Raw genomic sequence first — 15030 nt, 5'->3', positions numbered from 1 at the left:
AAAATAGCGGTATCTCTGTATTGGAGAAGCCACATTCCTGCATTACTGGTTAGAAGAGAGCTACTGAAACTTCATAGATGGTTGTGTCAATGAGAAAGAAATTCTCACAGTGCTAAGCTACTGAAGGCTAGAGGTTGTTTAGTATGGCAGCTAACAATATCTTGATTAATAAACACATAAAATGTTCTCACAGAATTTATAACACACGAGTTTTAGTGTAAAATATCTATACACTAAATGTATTGAGTACTACTATATAGCAACCTTCACAAAAAGGAACAATTTGATTTTACATAAAAATAAAATAAAATTACTGGGACCAACAGATGGTGTAATGGTTACGTTACTGGACTCCATGTAGTCAACTGTGTTTCAAGTCTCGGACCTAGAGGCTTAAAACTCATGCCGGGCACATGTGTGCATGACCAAAAACATAAAAGAAAACAAATCCCAAGAGGAAAATGGGGAAGGGATTGCAGTATGGCCATTCTCCTAGAGAGTGATTTATTGTTTTCTTTCTCTCTGGTGAGCACATGTACCCTATACCAAAAATATATTTTAAAAAAATTTTAAATAGTAAAATTATTCCTAATGTATGAATTTATTCCACATAGTTGTTAGGATATATACATTGACTATAAAATAACAATATCCTTACAGATTTTCTACAGTTTGCAATCTAAAATAAATGTTCTTGTATCATCAGTTAAAATGACTTTGGATCAAATATGGGAAAACATGTGAGTCAGAATTTCCTTTGCAATATCACTACTTCTAAAATGGAATGCCAACAAATTTAAGAATAAATTTTTCCCCAGAAGATAAGCAATATATTGGTCATGATTTAAACTAGGAGGTAGCTTGCTTTAAGTGGTTATTCTGAAAAAATTTGGAAGAAAAGTATTCTAGTAAGAAACAGCCCTCTATAATTTGTTTATTTATATTTTATGTCCTCTATATATTCTGGGTATGGTCTTTAATTATTACTGTAAAACCACAGAAAAATACATGTCTAGTTTTTTGGTTCTTTTCCATGCCTTCAAGACAGGAAGAATACACAAATTAGTAATTCTTACATTTATGGCTAACAAATCAGTGAAAGCAATCCATTTTATTCTGAGAATGAGATCAACACTACATACTTCTTTAAGTGCTCAATTAATATTCCAAACATCAGAGGCAGAAAGACAATGGTGAGCATTTTTCTCACCATGGGATATCGATTTCCAGTGATTCGGAACTCAATTTTATTCTAAATATTCATATTTCATAGAAACACCTTCCAAAGAATATAAAGGAAGCAGAAAGGATAAGTAAACTAAAACCTTTTAGAACAAGGCACATGGCTTTTTCAAGTTGTCTGAGTATTATGAGAAGACAAAAAAAGCACAAAAAAATGGGTACTAGAGAGTATACAACCAACAAAGAACAAGCCCTGTTTCTTTTTCAACTAAGCTCTATTCCATCCTACAATCATTAAGTTTAAGAATGCTGCAAACTGGGTCACAGTTTTCCTAAGTCACATGTATGTTAAGATTCACCCGAGGAGCTTCAATATTACCCATCACCGAGTTTCACTCAAGAACAATTAAAGCAGAATATTGGGTGTGTGTGCATGTATTTAGCATTCATTTATTATTTATCTGTTGTGATTTTCAAGCTGGGTCCAGGATTCGAACCATGGTCTATCATGTTGGAATCCAGTGCCTTAACCATATGCCACCTGCAGATCCCAATAAGGTATATTTTAAAAGCTCCCTAGTTGGTTCTAATGTGAAGATTAGTGAGTTTCAACCTTCTGATGTTTAGTAGAACTATCTCTATATATAGTATTGTATAGGGGATATTGCCAAGAAGGGAAAAGAAATTCACCTTGGATCTGATCTTCACTAGGTGCTTTAATATGTACATATCCTACAATGAAACATCAGGATAAAAATTTTTATTCAAATTTGAAAATATATAATTAAGTTGAAAATATGGGAAGTAAACCACACTCTGAGAGCTGATGAAAAACTCAGTACTAAACATGGACATCTTCCAGGACAGTTATGTTTCTTGAAACTAGAAATATTTAAGCAAATATTCATAGATAAAATTATATATATATATATAATTTTATATATATATTATATATGTATATATAAAGTGATTAAAATAGATCAGCAACTAGGGGAAGAAAGAGAGGGGGGAATCAAGAAAAAAAAACTATCGGAAACCAGCAGTTAGTGTAATGGCTATGTCGCTGGACTCTCACATAGTTGACCGCGGTTCGTGTCCCGGATCTGGTGGCTTAGAACTCACGCTGGGCGCGTGTGCGTGCGTGCCCAAGATCCCGAGAGGAGAATGGAGGAGAAGGGACTGCAGTGTGTCCATCCCCCCTGGGTGGTGATTTCTCGCTTTCTGTCTCTATGTCTCTCTCTGTCTGTCTGGTGAGTGGACGCGCCCTATAGCGAAAACCTCTCCAAAAAAAAGAAAACAAAACTATCAAAACATCTAAGTGACACAAAAATAAAAAGTTATCTGCTTATATAAAAAATTATATGCACTGTATTTATGCTGGGAAAAACTATGTCATACATTGCAAAGATATGCAGTGATTAGATATAAACACATATATGTAAATCAATTTTTTTAAATGAATAGCAAAAAAAAAAAAAATGGCCAATGAACCAAATTCAGCCCCTGCCCATTTCATCAACAAAGTTGTACTAGAAATCAGTCACAACCATTCTGTCACTCTTCTTGTAGCTATACTTACACAAAAATGGCAGTTGAAAAGTTGTGACAAGGACTATATGTCCCTTAAAGCCCAAAATACTAACAGTCTATTTGCTGTTTATTATGGTCTGTCTGAATGTTTCTGCGCTCACAAAAGTCACTTGCTGAAATCCTAAACCCCAATGTGATAGGATTGGGATGTGTTGTTTTTGGAAGGTGATTGGGTCATGAGGGTGGAGTGAGTCCTCAGTAACGGAATTATCATCCTTATCTAGCACACCCTAGAGAGACATTTGCTCCTTCCAACATGTGAAGACATGAGAAGGTACTGAATATGAATGAGAAAGTGGGCCCTTACCAGATACCATATCTGCCAGCACCGCGACTTTGAACATTCCCGATTCCAGAACTATGAAAAATAGATTCTATTGTGTATAAGCTACCCAGGTTACAATCTTTTACTTATAGCAGCCTCAACATACTAAGACACTCTTCACCCACTAACCTATAACCCACTACTAGATCTGAAATTTATGAAGCTAAAAAATTACTAAATCATTCCAAGGTCTCCAAAAAGTGAAATGCCACCTGAAATATCACAATTTAATAGCATAAGGAAAAAAACATACACGTTCTAATAACATTATGAAGTGCACATGCTGCTTATGTTTTCTTTCTTAAAGTGGAGTACTTGCTATAAAGCATGAATTGAAAATGTCAAAGTGGCAGAAAATAAACATTAAAGTTGCATGACATATATTACTAGGAGCTTGATAGAACAGAAATAATTCCAGAATTTTTAAAAATGTCTTCTACTTAAAGAAACTGATATTGCCAGGTTTTTGCCTTGTCTTTTAACAAAGCGATGTCTAATCTGCCATTACTACTCTAATGCAACTTAATGACTGTGTGAAGCACACTTCACTGAGGAGACAAGAGTGAAGGAAACAAACCTACCATCTGTCATTCCTTCCCTTCGATGAGGCAATGCTGGTTGTTGGTCCACGCGCCCTCCCTTGTGTTTTTTCGTGGGCCTAGGCCTCTGACTCAGGGCTGCACTGGTGTTACTGTCAGTAGAAAATGGGCTGGTAGGTCGAGGCCTTTGAGAGGCGGTAAAGGCTTTTCCTAAAATAAAAATAAATAAATAAAAGGGAATGGGGAATAGAGAATGTCATTATAATACATTGATTCTAGGTCTTGTGCATCTGTTCTTAAGGCTAACCTGCAAATCTACCTAGAAATGCCACTTGAAGATACCAAATACTGTTGCATCTCTTTGAAAGACGTATGGCCTATTACATGGATTTTGTCCAATTTTTAATAAGCCAATGACACTCCATCCATCCCCCCAAATTCAAACAAATGAACATAAAACAAATCCACCAGCCAAAAACTCAATAATTGCTTGATTATGTTTTTTTATTTAACCTTAAAACTCTTGGTGATATTTTGATAGATACATGCAAAGTCATAAAGCTTTTTTTTTTCTTAAAATTAAAAAAGCTATTTATAAATTGTGTAATGTCATATTTGTTTAATCAAATTTCACCTTTGGAATCTTACAACCTCTCTCTGAGCACACAAAAAAAATGTCCTATAGTAATTACATTAAAAATTTTACATGAAAGATCTGCTCAGACACATACATTAAATTGACCTTACCACCTGTGCACCTAGACAATGAATCCTACCTCTTTGAGTAGAAACTCAGTAAAATCAGTGTAGAGGATAGCAGATTACAATCACCAAAGTGCAATAGGTATTTTTCTGATGAATATTATTGTATCTGAGCAGACTAAATCCTCATGAACAATGAAATGTGCTATATATCCTTTTTCTGTAGTTCAGTGTAAAGGAAAATTTATTCTGAGAACAAGTTAGCTAATAAGTGTTCAACAACTTATGGTTTTAATGCCAAGTTTATTATGTTAGGAGAGGCCTGGTTTATGGACACGTATTTATCCTCATGTGCATGTTTTCCCTTCATGCAAAATTACTGTGTGTAGTTTCATTTTCTTAAGTCAATGTGATGTGGTATTACCTAATGCTTTATTAGCTATTAGCATCCATGCAAGAAATGCACTTATGACTTCTAATTTATTAGTTTCCTTGCATTTTCTCACTGCTCTGCTTACAGCTAATGCCACAGAAAGCACTCAGGCAACATAAAGTTTCTGACTTATGCCTTACAAAGCAAGAAAATTTAAATAACAGTTATATTACAACATATTTTAGTTTGGATGCTATATGAAAAATAAACCTCTGCAATGCTTAGAAAATATTTTTATTTCATTTAAACATAACCTAATGCATGCTCTAAAAAAATGTTGTTGGCCTAATTTAAATAAAAGTTTGAAGATTCATTTTTATAACCTGAGAGTTTAGTGATAGGTCAAAATCATTTTTCTTCCCTATACTATTTAAACATTATTAAAATTTCAAAAAATGCACTTAATGTTTTACCAGTTTGTTTCTGAAGGTAGCTCAGTCTGAGTCATGTTACTACCTTCTCATATGTACATTTAAAAGTACACATTCAATTTAGGTCCATGAATCATGTCAAAGTTATTTTGTTTTGGTCAAACAAATGATTGCAAATTATTTCTCTGTTGTTTGAGTTAATACCATGTTTATTTTTTTATGGCACAGCACATGAAACATTATGTAATCGGTCTCTTATGTTATTATTTATTACTCTCAGAAATCAAAATAAAATTATTCCAAAGAGCAAGACACATATAGTTATCCTCTTATTCAACTTGCAAATGCAGTGGGTATATCTTTAATAAGCATCCTTTAAAACAAATAATAAATTACTGTATTAAAATCTTAACAGCAAGACAATTAATAAGACCATCAGCCATTTGAACTGTTAGACCGACAGCTTTAGACCCATTCACCCCATGCTGAGGAAGCCTTCCCAGAAAATGCATTTGCAGAAAGAAAAGGGGCAAAGGAAAGTAATGGAGATAAAAGCTGAATAATTTTAATCACTGGGTACATTATTGATTGTGTGAGGATTGTGCAAAGTGTGAGTTATTGAAAATTTAATGGCAATCTTAGTTGCTGCTCTGCTGTAATATAAAAAGGAAGCATATTCCAATTAATCAGCAGAGCTTGAAGAGAAAGGGTAGTAAGAGAAAGAAGGTGGTGAGAGCCTATTCTTGGCTATGCAAAACTAGCATCAGAAGAGAGATAACAGAGATAACGGGCATCCAAACTGTGTTCATGCATATCAAAGAAAGACCTGCAGTGAGACTCAAGAGGAAGAACAGGAGGACCAAAGGTCAGTGTCCAAAGGACAAGATTCTCTCATGCAAAGGGTGTTGACTTGGAGTCTACCAACCTGTTCTTGTCAGGCTGGTTCCATCCAGCCTAAAACCAGCTTTATCTGCTGCTGCCACCAGTGCTTGTGCAAAACTGCCGCTGGCAAAGATGGAGCCATCTGAGGAGCTACCTACACTAGATCTATGACTAGAAAAGTTACGATCCTCATCAGATGCAGAGCCCCATCCATTTACCATTGAACCTAAAAACAAATGTAGTTGTCTAGTGAGTGGTACGTATTGGATAGCCATTTGCTTGCACACTCTGCTAAGGAGAAAAGTGGCTGCCTCAAATTTTTGCTTCTTCTTTCAGGTACCTCTGGTTTCATCATGACTTTTTTAGCCAAATGTAAGCATCATTCATGTTTTAAACATTCTTAGTGTAGAAGAATGAAGAATGACACACTTTTGAAATCAGTACATATTTGCATGAACAAAAACATTTCATATGGTTCAAATCCTAACATTGTTTCAATTATTACATGATCATTTTCCACAAGACAATTGTTATGTATATCTTAAGTTTCTACAATTCAGAGAACACTTTTATTAAAACCAATTATAGTGTATCTAGAGCAAACTTATCAAGGACTAAACCAATGTTGAATTTAATTTCGATACTAAAGGTAATACTAGGCATAAAAACTACACTGCACAGGGCAGGAATTCTGGAAATATTTGAAGATTTTAAACTAAAAACTTGGTTAATCCTGAAACAACAATTAAAATTCATAAACAAAAGTATAAACAATTTCAAAGAATATAAACTTGGAACATAAAAGTAAAACATTTTTACAAAAGTTTTATTAATTTCAATATTTATTATGCTTTCATGGCTTTTAATTCATGTTTAAATCTTGTTTTCTCTTTGATATTAATATTTATCTTAAAATATTAACTTTTATGAAGAATATCACTAGCATTAATATAAACTTTTCTTTAAAATATAACATAGCAATAGAGGAAACGAATTAGCTTTATGTGTAAAGAGTTGTAAATTATGAAGAAATAAAAAAAAACCTTATTCTTAATTTTGTAGCAATTAATTTATAATTTTCTTTGCCAGACAAAAGCACACTGAGAATTTCACATACTATTTAATAAAATTAATATCATAATATTTACTTAGGTTGCTATACCATTGACTCATGATACCAAAAATTACTCTTAATGCTAACATTCTTGAGAAGAAACGCAAAAATACTATGAACAGCTAATTTAAAAATTCTAGATAAACCAAATACATCTTTATGTGAAAGGGATTGAAGTTAAATACTACAGATTACTTTCCCCTTTTTTTATAATTTAGGGGGCAACAGCATAGTCAGGCGTGCTATTAGGATGCAGTGTTTCTCATTTTTGTCACTGGACCAACCAGGATACAATAACATGGATTCATGCACTTTCAAGACAGAAAAAAAAAAAAAAGCAAGAAACCAAAAGGATTTGAACAATCTGAGAAGTTAAAAGGGTGTTAAGTGTAGCAGAGAAAGATAGAGTTTTGATTTGATTTGCCAAAAGCACAGAGATACACTTTTTACTTTCTAAACAAATTCCCTCGACACAGGCCACTGCAAACAAGCCAAGATAACACCAGTAACTGAGCCTCCTCTGAGAGAATCATTTCTGGGTTAATAATCACAAGTCAAGGACCAAGAGACCCAAAATGAGAGAAGAAATGATGCAATAAGCCTTGCAATATAATGCTACAATAGATAAGAAAAAGTCAAAGTGATTCAGTAAGAGGTCACACACAAAAAATGAAACTCTAGAACTGAGGATAAATCTAAAACATTTGAAAGTTCAGTCCAGGCCCTTTCATGTGCTGTTTTCTCTATTTCTAACTGTATACTCTCACTCACCAATAAAGTATCTCCTTATTCTTCTACGATTTCATCCCCAGATCCACTCCACTCGTTTTTTCCCAATCCCGTGTTGTTCACTGTTATATACATTACCTTTCTTACGTACTTATTGCACACTTTTACTCCTTTGTTTAAAGCCTTACCTAGTTCACCACTGCCAAGTCCAAACATTAAATTAGGTATTTGCAACTCTTCAATGTCTAGCTCAGCCTATCTTTAGAGTCCAGTACTCTCTGACAGTCTCTGGGGTCTCTGCCTCCCCTACAAAACATCATGTCTCATTCTTAGACATATGTTTGTATTGCTATCAACACTACTAACCACCGCTAAACTTTAATGTCTAAATAAAATGCCATCTCTTCTATTACCTTGATTCTACTTCACCTTCAACCCCCTCTTAGGGAGCATCGGTCTCTGTTCCTCCTCTGATTCTGAGCATTATGCACACTGACGTGAGTCGGTTACCTTCAATATTACAGTGTGTTGTATGAATGTGTTTCTTCTTTTAGGCAGTAGAAGGCTAGACATTAGGAATTCATATTCTTTTTCATATTTCTTAAATATTATGCAATACAGATGCAATAAACAGTGGGCATATTGAATTAAATGCATTCAATATTTTCTCTACTCACTTCGAATTGAGTGTGTGATTCTATTGGACATATAATTTCATAGCAATGAGATTATTGGGGTTACAGAAAGAATGTCCTTATAAGAATTATCAGAAAATATGCTAAAGAAGGAATATAATGTTAGCTAACCCTTGTTCATGACTTGGACAACATGGAAAACTTGCTTCTTGATTCCAGCCTGAGGATCTGGCGTACTTATAAACCTGAACCTACAAAATTTAGAAAAAAAAAAAATTCCTACAACACAGCAGTTACTAAAGAAAGGCCATGCTGTGAGAGCTTCTCACAACAAATTAGCTTACCTTTTCCTAAAAATTTCTGTTCCTCCCCGTGTGATAGCAAGTCCCTCATAAGGGAATTTTTTTTTAAATTTAACTTTATTTATTTATTTATTTATTTTAATTTGACTAGAGAAGGACAGAGTGAGAGAGAGAAAGAGAGTGGGAAAGTGAGAAAGGAAGCTGCCAGGTCCGAGAATCAAACTGCAGTCAACCATGTGGGAGTCCAGCACCCTTAACCACCACGCCACCTGCCAGCTTCTCATATGAGGATTTTTACATATCCATTTGACATACTCTAAACAGCTACTTTGCTGCCTTTGTGTCTCGACTCCTACTTTCTCTCGGCCTTTAAATTTCCTTGCCATGTTCTTAGAAATCCTATTTATTTATGAAGTTTTTCCTGATGATTTTTTCTCCTTCTCTGGGGAGTAAAACAGCATGGAAGACGGGGCTTCAAGTGGGTTTTGGTCAATTACAGAAAAAAAAAAATACCACAGCTATTCTTTGGTGAAATTTAACTTTATTTATTTATTTATTTATTTTAATTTGACTAGAGAAGGACAGAGTGAGAGAGAGAAAGAGAGTGGGAAAGTGAGAAAGGAAGCTGCCAGGTCCGAGAATCAAACTGCAGTCAACCATGTGGGAGTCCAGCACCCTTAACCACCACGCCACCTGCCAGCTTCTCATATGAGGATTTTTACATATCCATTTGACATACTCTAAACAGCTACTTTGCTGCCTTTGTGTCTCGACTCCTACTTTCTCTCGGCCTTTAAATTTCCTTGCCATGTTCTTAGAAATCCTATTTATTTATGAAGTTTTTCCTGATGATTTTTTCTCCTTCTCTGGGGAGTAAAACAGCATGGAAGACGGGGCTTCAAGTGGGTTTTGGTCAATTACAGAAAAAAAAAAATACCACAGCTATTCTTTGGTGTCTATTCCTTATAGGAAAAAAGACAGTAGATAGATTTCAGAGTCGAAGAGATGTATGACTTAGAGATTTAGCAACACCGGGCGGCAGGAAACCTAACGCTCTGAGGTAAAGAGAAGGAACTGCCTCAAGTCAGTGTGGTTTTGCTTGCCTTCAAATGGAGGACAGGAACATAGAAAGATTCTCCCTCCTTTTATCCCTTCGCCTCTCTGTCAGATTGTATTTTGACACTTCCTCCTCTGAATTGGGTAAGATACATGGAATAGGAACATTTGTGGAGAATATTTTTGAAGTTATTTGGCCATTCCCTGAATAAGAAAGTATATTAACATACATTAAAATTCCATCTAAAACTTTCTAAAATTCATTTAACATTTACTGATTTCACCTCTCAGTGGCTAGCACTTTTCATCTATCTTTAGATTTAAACATTGAATATGATTTTGGGCCCCACCCCCATAGCTCATGCTGGTTGACTTTGCAACTTGGCTGGCTGAGGCCACATGGGAAGCTAAGGTTTGATTCCCAGGCCACCCCCAAAAGCTTTGTGTGAGCACACTGCTGTATTTTCAGCTGCTTAGAAGGCAGAGACCAGAGGATCACAGAGCGAGATTCTGTCTGAAAATAGATAAAAAGATCTGAAGTTTTAAATAAACAATTATAAAATATAAAAATAAAAAGACAATGGAAGAAAAAAAAACATTTATTCATAAACTAAAGACCAAAACCATTCTTGTGATCATTTACATTCTTTCATAAGTGGAAATATAAACAAGAAAATTAAAATGAACACCTGATAAAAGCAGCTCAGTGGGAGATTCTTTACAAATTACAAGCAATCCATACCCATTTGATGTGTGATAGCCCCAAACATAATCAATACATATTTAAACATTTAATAAAAAGTGAATTTATGTCACATAGCCAAATTTATTTGTGTTTACCTTTTCAATCTTTTTAAATTTCTCAGGTTTAAAATTGCTGAAAGGCCAAAAAAACTCTCAAATTTATTCATGCTGTTAAAGAAGAACTGCGCATAGGGCATTAAGTTGTTGCTCAAATGTTACTGAGCAGTAAAATACCATGATAAAGTGGCATCTTGCTGTGTCTCTATTACATCTTCAGCACTAAAATTAATTTATGATCAGTCATCAATTCATTTACATGTCGTTTTATGCTAAATCCTTCCTTGCTGATAAATGCTTATCCTCAGATCCATTAAGCTAGAGTAAAGTCTGTGTTTTATAATATGACCCAGCTAATTGTTGCATTACCATTTTTATGAGATACAAAAACTGGCTGTCCCCCATTTTTTCAGCTAATATTTAATCTAGAAACACTGCTTATTAAGTGCTATTTGTCTAACTACCTGTTAAGTAAAATCTGTAGCTATAAATGTCCGGACAAATCAATCCCAATATTGACCTTTGCCTAGACATGGAAAAACATGTCTAATCTACAGAAGGGCTTCTTTTACTGAAACACATTAAATATATGATCATTTTGCACACATGTTTCTCAAAGAAAAAGGAATGATTAATATGTATGAAAAGCAAAATAAACAAAGACAAATCTTTTCCTAAGAATATATGACACCTGAATTGTTTAATTCAATCAAAAATCATACACATGCACACACACATACATAGGTATAACATTTCCTCCTGCAATCTTTCAATTTTGAAGTATATATTCAGTTGCTTTAAAAACATCAAAACTGTTGAGGCAGTCTAAGAACATTATACAATTGTTTTCAGCGTTATCCCTGACGTCTTCCTTAACATTAAAGTGTTTATTTATTTTTTAAAGTTAGTTGCAGTGAAAGCAGAGCTTCAGTTTAAACTTTTCAGCAGCCAAGGGGCTCTAACAACCACATCATCGAGTGGTAGAGCAAGGCTGACAGGTCTTACTGTTGTCATATGAATCTGCAGTGGTAGTTCCTCAAAAACCTCCAAAGACATAAAACAGAAAATACAGAACTTCAATTTCTTCTCAGCCATGATGTTCATGTGGGAGTCCCCCAGTCAGAGAGCCTTTTATTCATTTTAGTTAACAAAGCTCATTCTCAATGTTTTTTTTTTTTTTTTTTGAGAGATTTTCACTGTAGGGCACGTGCGCTCACCAGACAGACAGAGAGAGACATAGAGACAGAAAGCGAGAAATCACCCCCCAGGGGGGATGGTCACGCCGCAATCCCTTCTCCTCCATTCTCCTCTCGGGATCTTGGGCACGCACGCACACGCGCCCAGCGTGAGTTTTAAGCCACCAGGTCCGGGACACGAACCGCGGTCGACTACGTGGGAGTCCAGCGACATAGCCATTACGCTAACTGCTGGTTCCCTCAATGTTATTTTTTGTGATCAGTGAGGTGCCGGGGTCCAGCCTCGACGTGGGTGGGTTATTTTGACGAAGGCGGCAAAGGTGAATAGAAGGCAGAGGCCTCGATGCTTTCTCACGCACGTCCTATGCCAGACACCCCTCAAAGATCGCTCTTTGAGGAGTGACAACTGCTAGGAATTATCGTGCGTTTTTATTAAAAATGTGTTACATACAAGTAAATGGGAGAGGGGCTACGTGTTTTAATTATTAGCTCATAAAGTCTTTTAACAATAAAGAACATAGATTCTATTTAGGGGTGGATTAAAGGTGGGTCTAGTGCAGTTCTTATTTAGGGGTGGATTAAGTGTGGGTCTAGTGCAGTTCCTCAATTGTAGGTAGGTCTCCATGGAATGCAGTTTTGGGGAAGCGGTTTTAGAAAGCAGAGATGATTATTAGCTGATGCAGTGTAGCAGCCATCTTGTGATTACTGGGAATGGTGCTGAGAAAAGAAAATCTCAAGAATAGATATTAGTTTTTATGGATTTTAATAAAGAATGATACTTATACAGTTTTGTAGGGATTTAAAACTTAATTTGAGGAATTCTAATATATTTATCTATTTCACTTGGAGAGGGCGGAGGTGTCTTGGGCCAGTTTTGGCCTAATCTTATTTTAGGTAAAGAAAGGATTAAGTTTACCTTAAATGTATTTTGAAGGGCCTTCCAAAGGTCAAGATTACTTCTGCCTAGAAAGAACTTTAGCCCACCCTCTATTGTGACCATGGAGATAAAGCATTGTAATTAATAGTAAGTGATCAGAGCAAAGGGGAGCGGTCGGGGGACTTTCTGGAAGATTTTATCCTACACTCAGGATGTATAGGAGAGCTATGTAATTCTTTTATAGTAGTATATTGGGGAGTCAGAGGGAGGTCGCTTCCCAGTAAGGCTGCCAGTTTCTGGAGCAAATAGCAAACAGCCTTATTGACATGCTAATTGACCCAAGCTTTGTTCCAGGGTGGGGGGCGCACAACAGTAGCCTTGCCAACATGTTGATCCAACAGGAAGCGGAGCTCAAAGGTCCAGGGGCTCAGACAGATCCTGGGGCCTCACCAGGTCGGACTCCTCCAGTGAGGCAGTTAGAATCTGGGCTGCATATTTAGGACATTTTTCTCCTGACCTCTTTACTATCATATGTTTTTCTTTTTTCCTGGTGGTGTCATTAAACTCAGAAAACACTTGCCCTTGACTCCACTGTGAAAGACATGGAGAGATATACTGAAAGCTCCCCAGTCTCTGCTGTTCAGAGATGGTAGGTTTAGCATTTGGGAAGAAATACTATAAGCATATTCCTGAAGACTGACAGAATTCTGTATATTTACTTTTTTTTTTTTTTTTTTGGAGAGGTTTTTGCCATAGGGCGCATGCACTCACCAGACAGACAGAGAGAGACAGAGAGACAGAAAGCAAGAAATCACCCCCCCCCACCGGGTGGGATGGCCACATCGCAATCCTTTCTCCTCCGTTCTCCTCTCGGGATCTTGGGCATGCACACACATGCACCTGGAGTGAGTTTTAAGCCACTGGGTCCAGGACACTAACCGTGGTTGACTACATGGGAGTCCAGCAACATAGCCATTACGCTAACTGCTGGTCCCCCCTATATACTTTCTGATAGTTCAAAACAGAATACAGTGCACTGTAGTCAAAATATTTTTGTACCATTTTTTGCAAATAAGTGTGCATTATGATCATAGGTTAAAATAAAAATAGTAAAAATGAGATTCCCTAGGAAAAAATGCTGACAGAGTTCAATTTGATCAACATAGGTCACTCTAGCTGAACAGAGAACTAAATATGAGAAAAATAAATAATAAAAGTCAAATCTGAAAATCAATATTTTTGATCTTAAGTAAATGCATAGGGGGTAAGGCCTGAGGTCTCTAGAGACAAATCTGTATATTGTATTTATATAAATACATACCTATTCATGTGTGTATACATTCACACACACAGAGATCCATATATTAAGTAACATTTCAGACCATTATTTTCCTTTTTTAAATTCTAATTCCATTGATTATAATAAAGTGGGGCATTTCTAGAGTGGGGATTATAATAATTTATCTTTAGAGTAAGACTCATTGATTTTGAGTGCTCTTTTGCCAATTGTTGGGGGGGTGACCTTGAAAAAGGCTTCAAATGCTTCTGTAACACAATTTCTTTATCTATAAAATCAAATTAATTATAATAATAAGGTTGTGAGCATTAAATGTGTTGATACATGTTAAGACTTTCGAACAAGTGGGAAAACTTTTCTGTAACGTGACCTATATTAAATATTTTAGACTCTGTCATCTATGTCTTAGCTTCTTTTTTGTTTGTGTTTGTTTTTTAAACCTTTTTTTAAAAAATGTAAAATCTTTTATTACTTATTGAGCCACACATACAAATAAAGACCATTGTTTAGACAGGTGCTTTCAATTTAGTAAGAGTTATATACACACTGAGTATCACTATTATTATTGAATCTGTTTCCAGCCAAGTGATAGAAGTCGTCATCTACATTCAATAGACATCTGTCATGGGAATATGTATTTTCAAATATACATTTTCTACTACTGATATCAAGGGTTATGGAAGTACTGATATTAACTCTGTTTCTGACTTTTTTCATTCACAATCATTTCAAAAGTTAGGAAGCACCTCTAAAATGAGCTGTTATGATATTAAAGGCATTCAAATAGGCAAAGATGAGTTGAAAATATCTTTATTCGCAGATGACATGATGGTATACTTAAAAGACCCAAAGGTATCCATGAAAAAACTTCTTTAAGTAATAAGTGAATACAGTAAGGACGCAGGATACAAAATCAATATCCAAAAATCTATAGCATTTCTATTTATGAACAACAAGTTGAATGAAGCAGAGCTGAAGAAAGGAATCCCTTTCACCGTA

At 35.5% G+C, this 15030-nt stretch overlaps 1 protein-coding gene across 5 annotated transcripts in view; it reads right to left on the bottom strand.

Moving 5' to 3' along the window:
* Positions 1-15030, bottom strand: part of ROBO2 (roundabout guidance receptor 2) — a 700057-nt gene that overhangs the window by 13195 nt on the left and 671832 nt on the right. For all 5 annotated transcript variants that reach the window (XM_027773853.1, XM_027773851.1, XM_014589802.2 and 2 more), the window contains one exon: positions 3679-3846. In XM_027773853.1, coding sequence (XP_027629654.1) covers positions 3679-3846 — 168 coding nt within the window. The remainder of the gene's footprint in view (positions 1-3678; positions 3847-15030) is intronic.

The sequence above is a fragment of the Tupaia chinensis genome, unplaced genomic scaffold (genome assembly GCF_000334495.1).
Source record: "Tupaia chinensis unplaced genomic scaffold, TupChi_1.0 Scaffold000382_1, whole genome shotgun sequence".
Classification (NCBI taxonomy): Eukaryota; Metazoa; Chordata; class Mammalia; order Scandentia; family Tupaiidae; genus Tupaia; species Tupaia belangeri.
The sequence above is the reverse complement of the archived record's forward strand: the minus strand, read 5'-3'. Positions and strand labels throughout refer to the sequence as shown.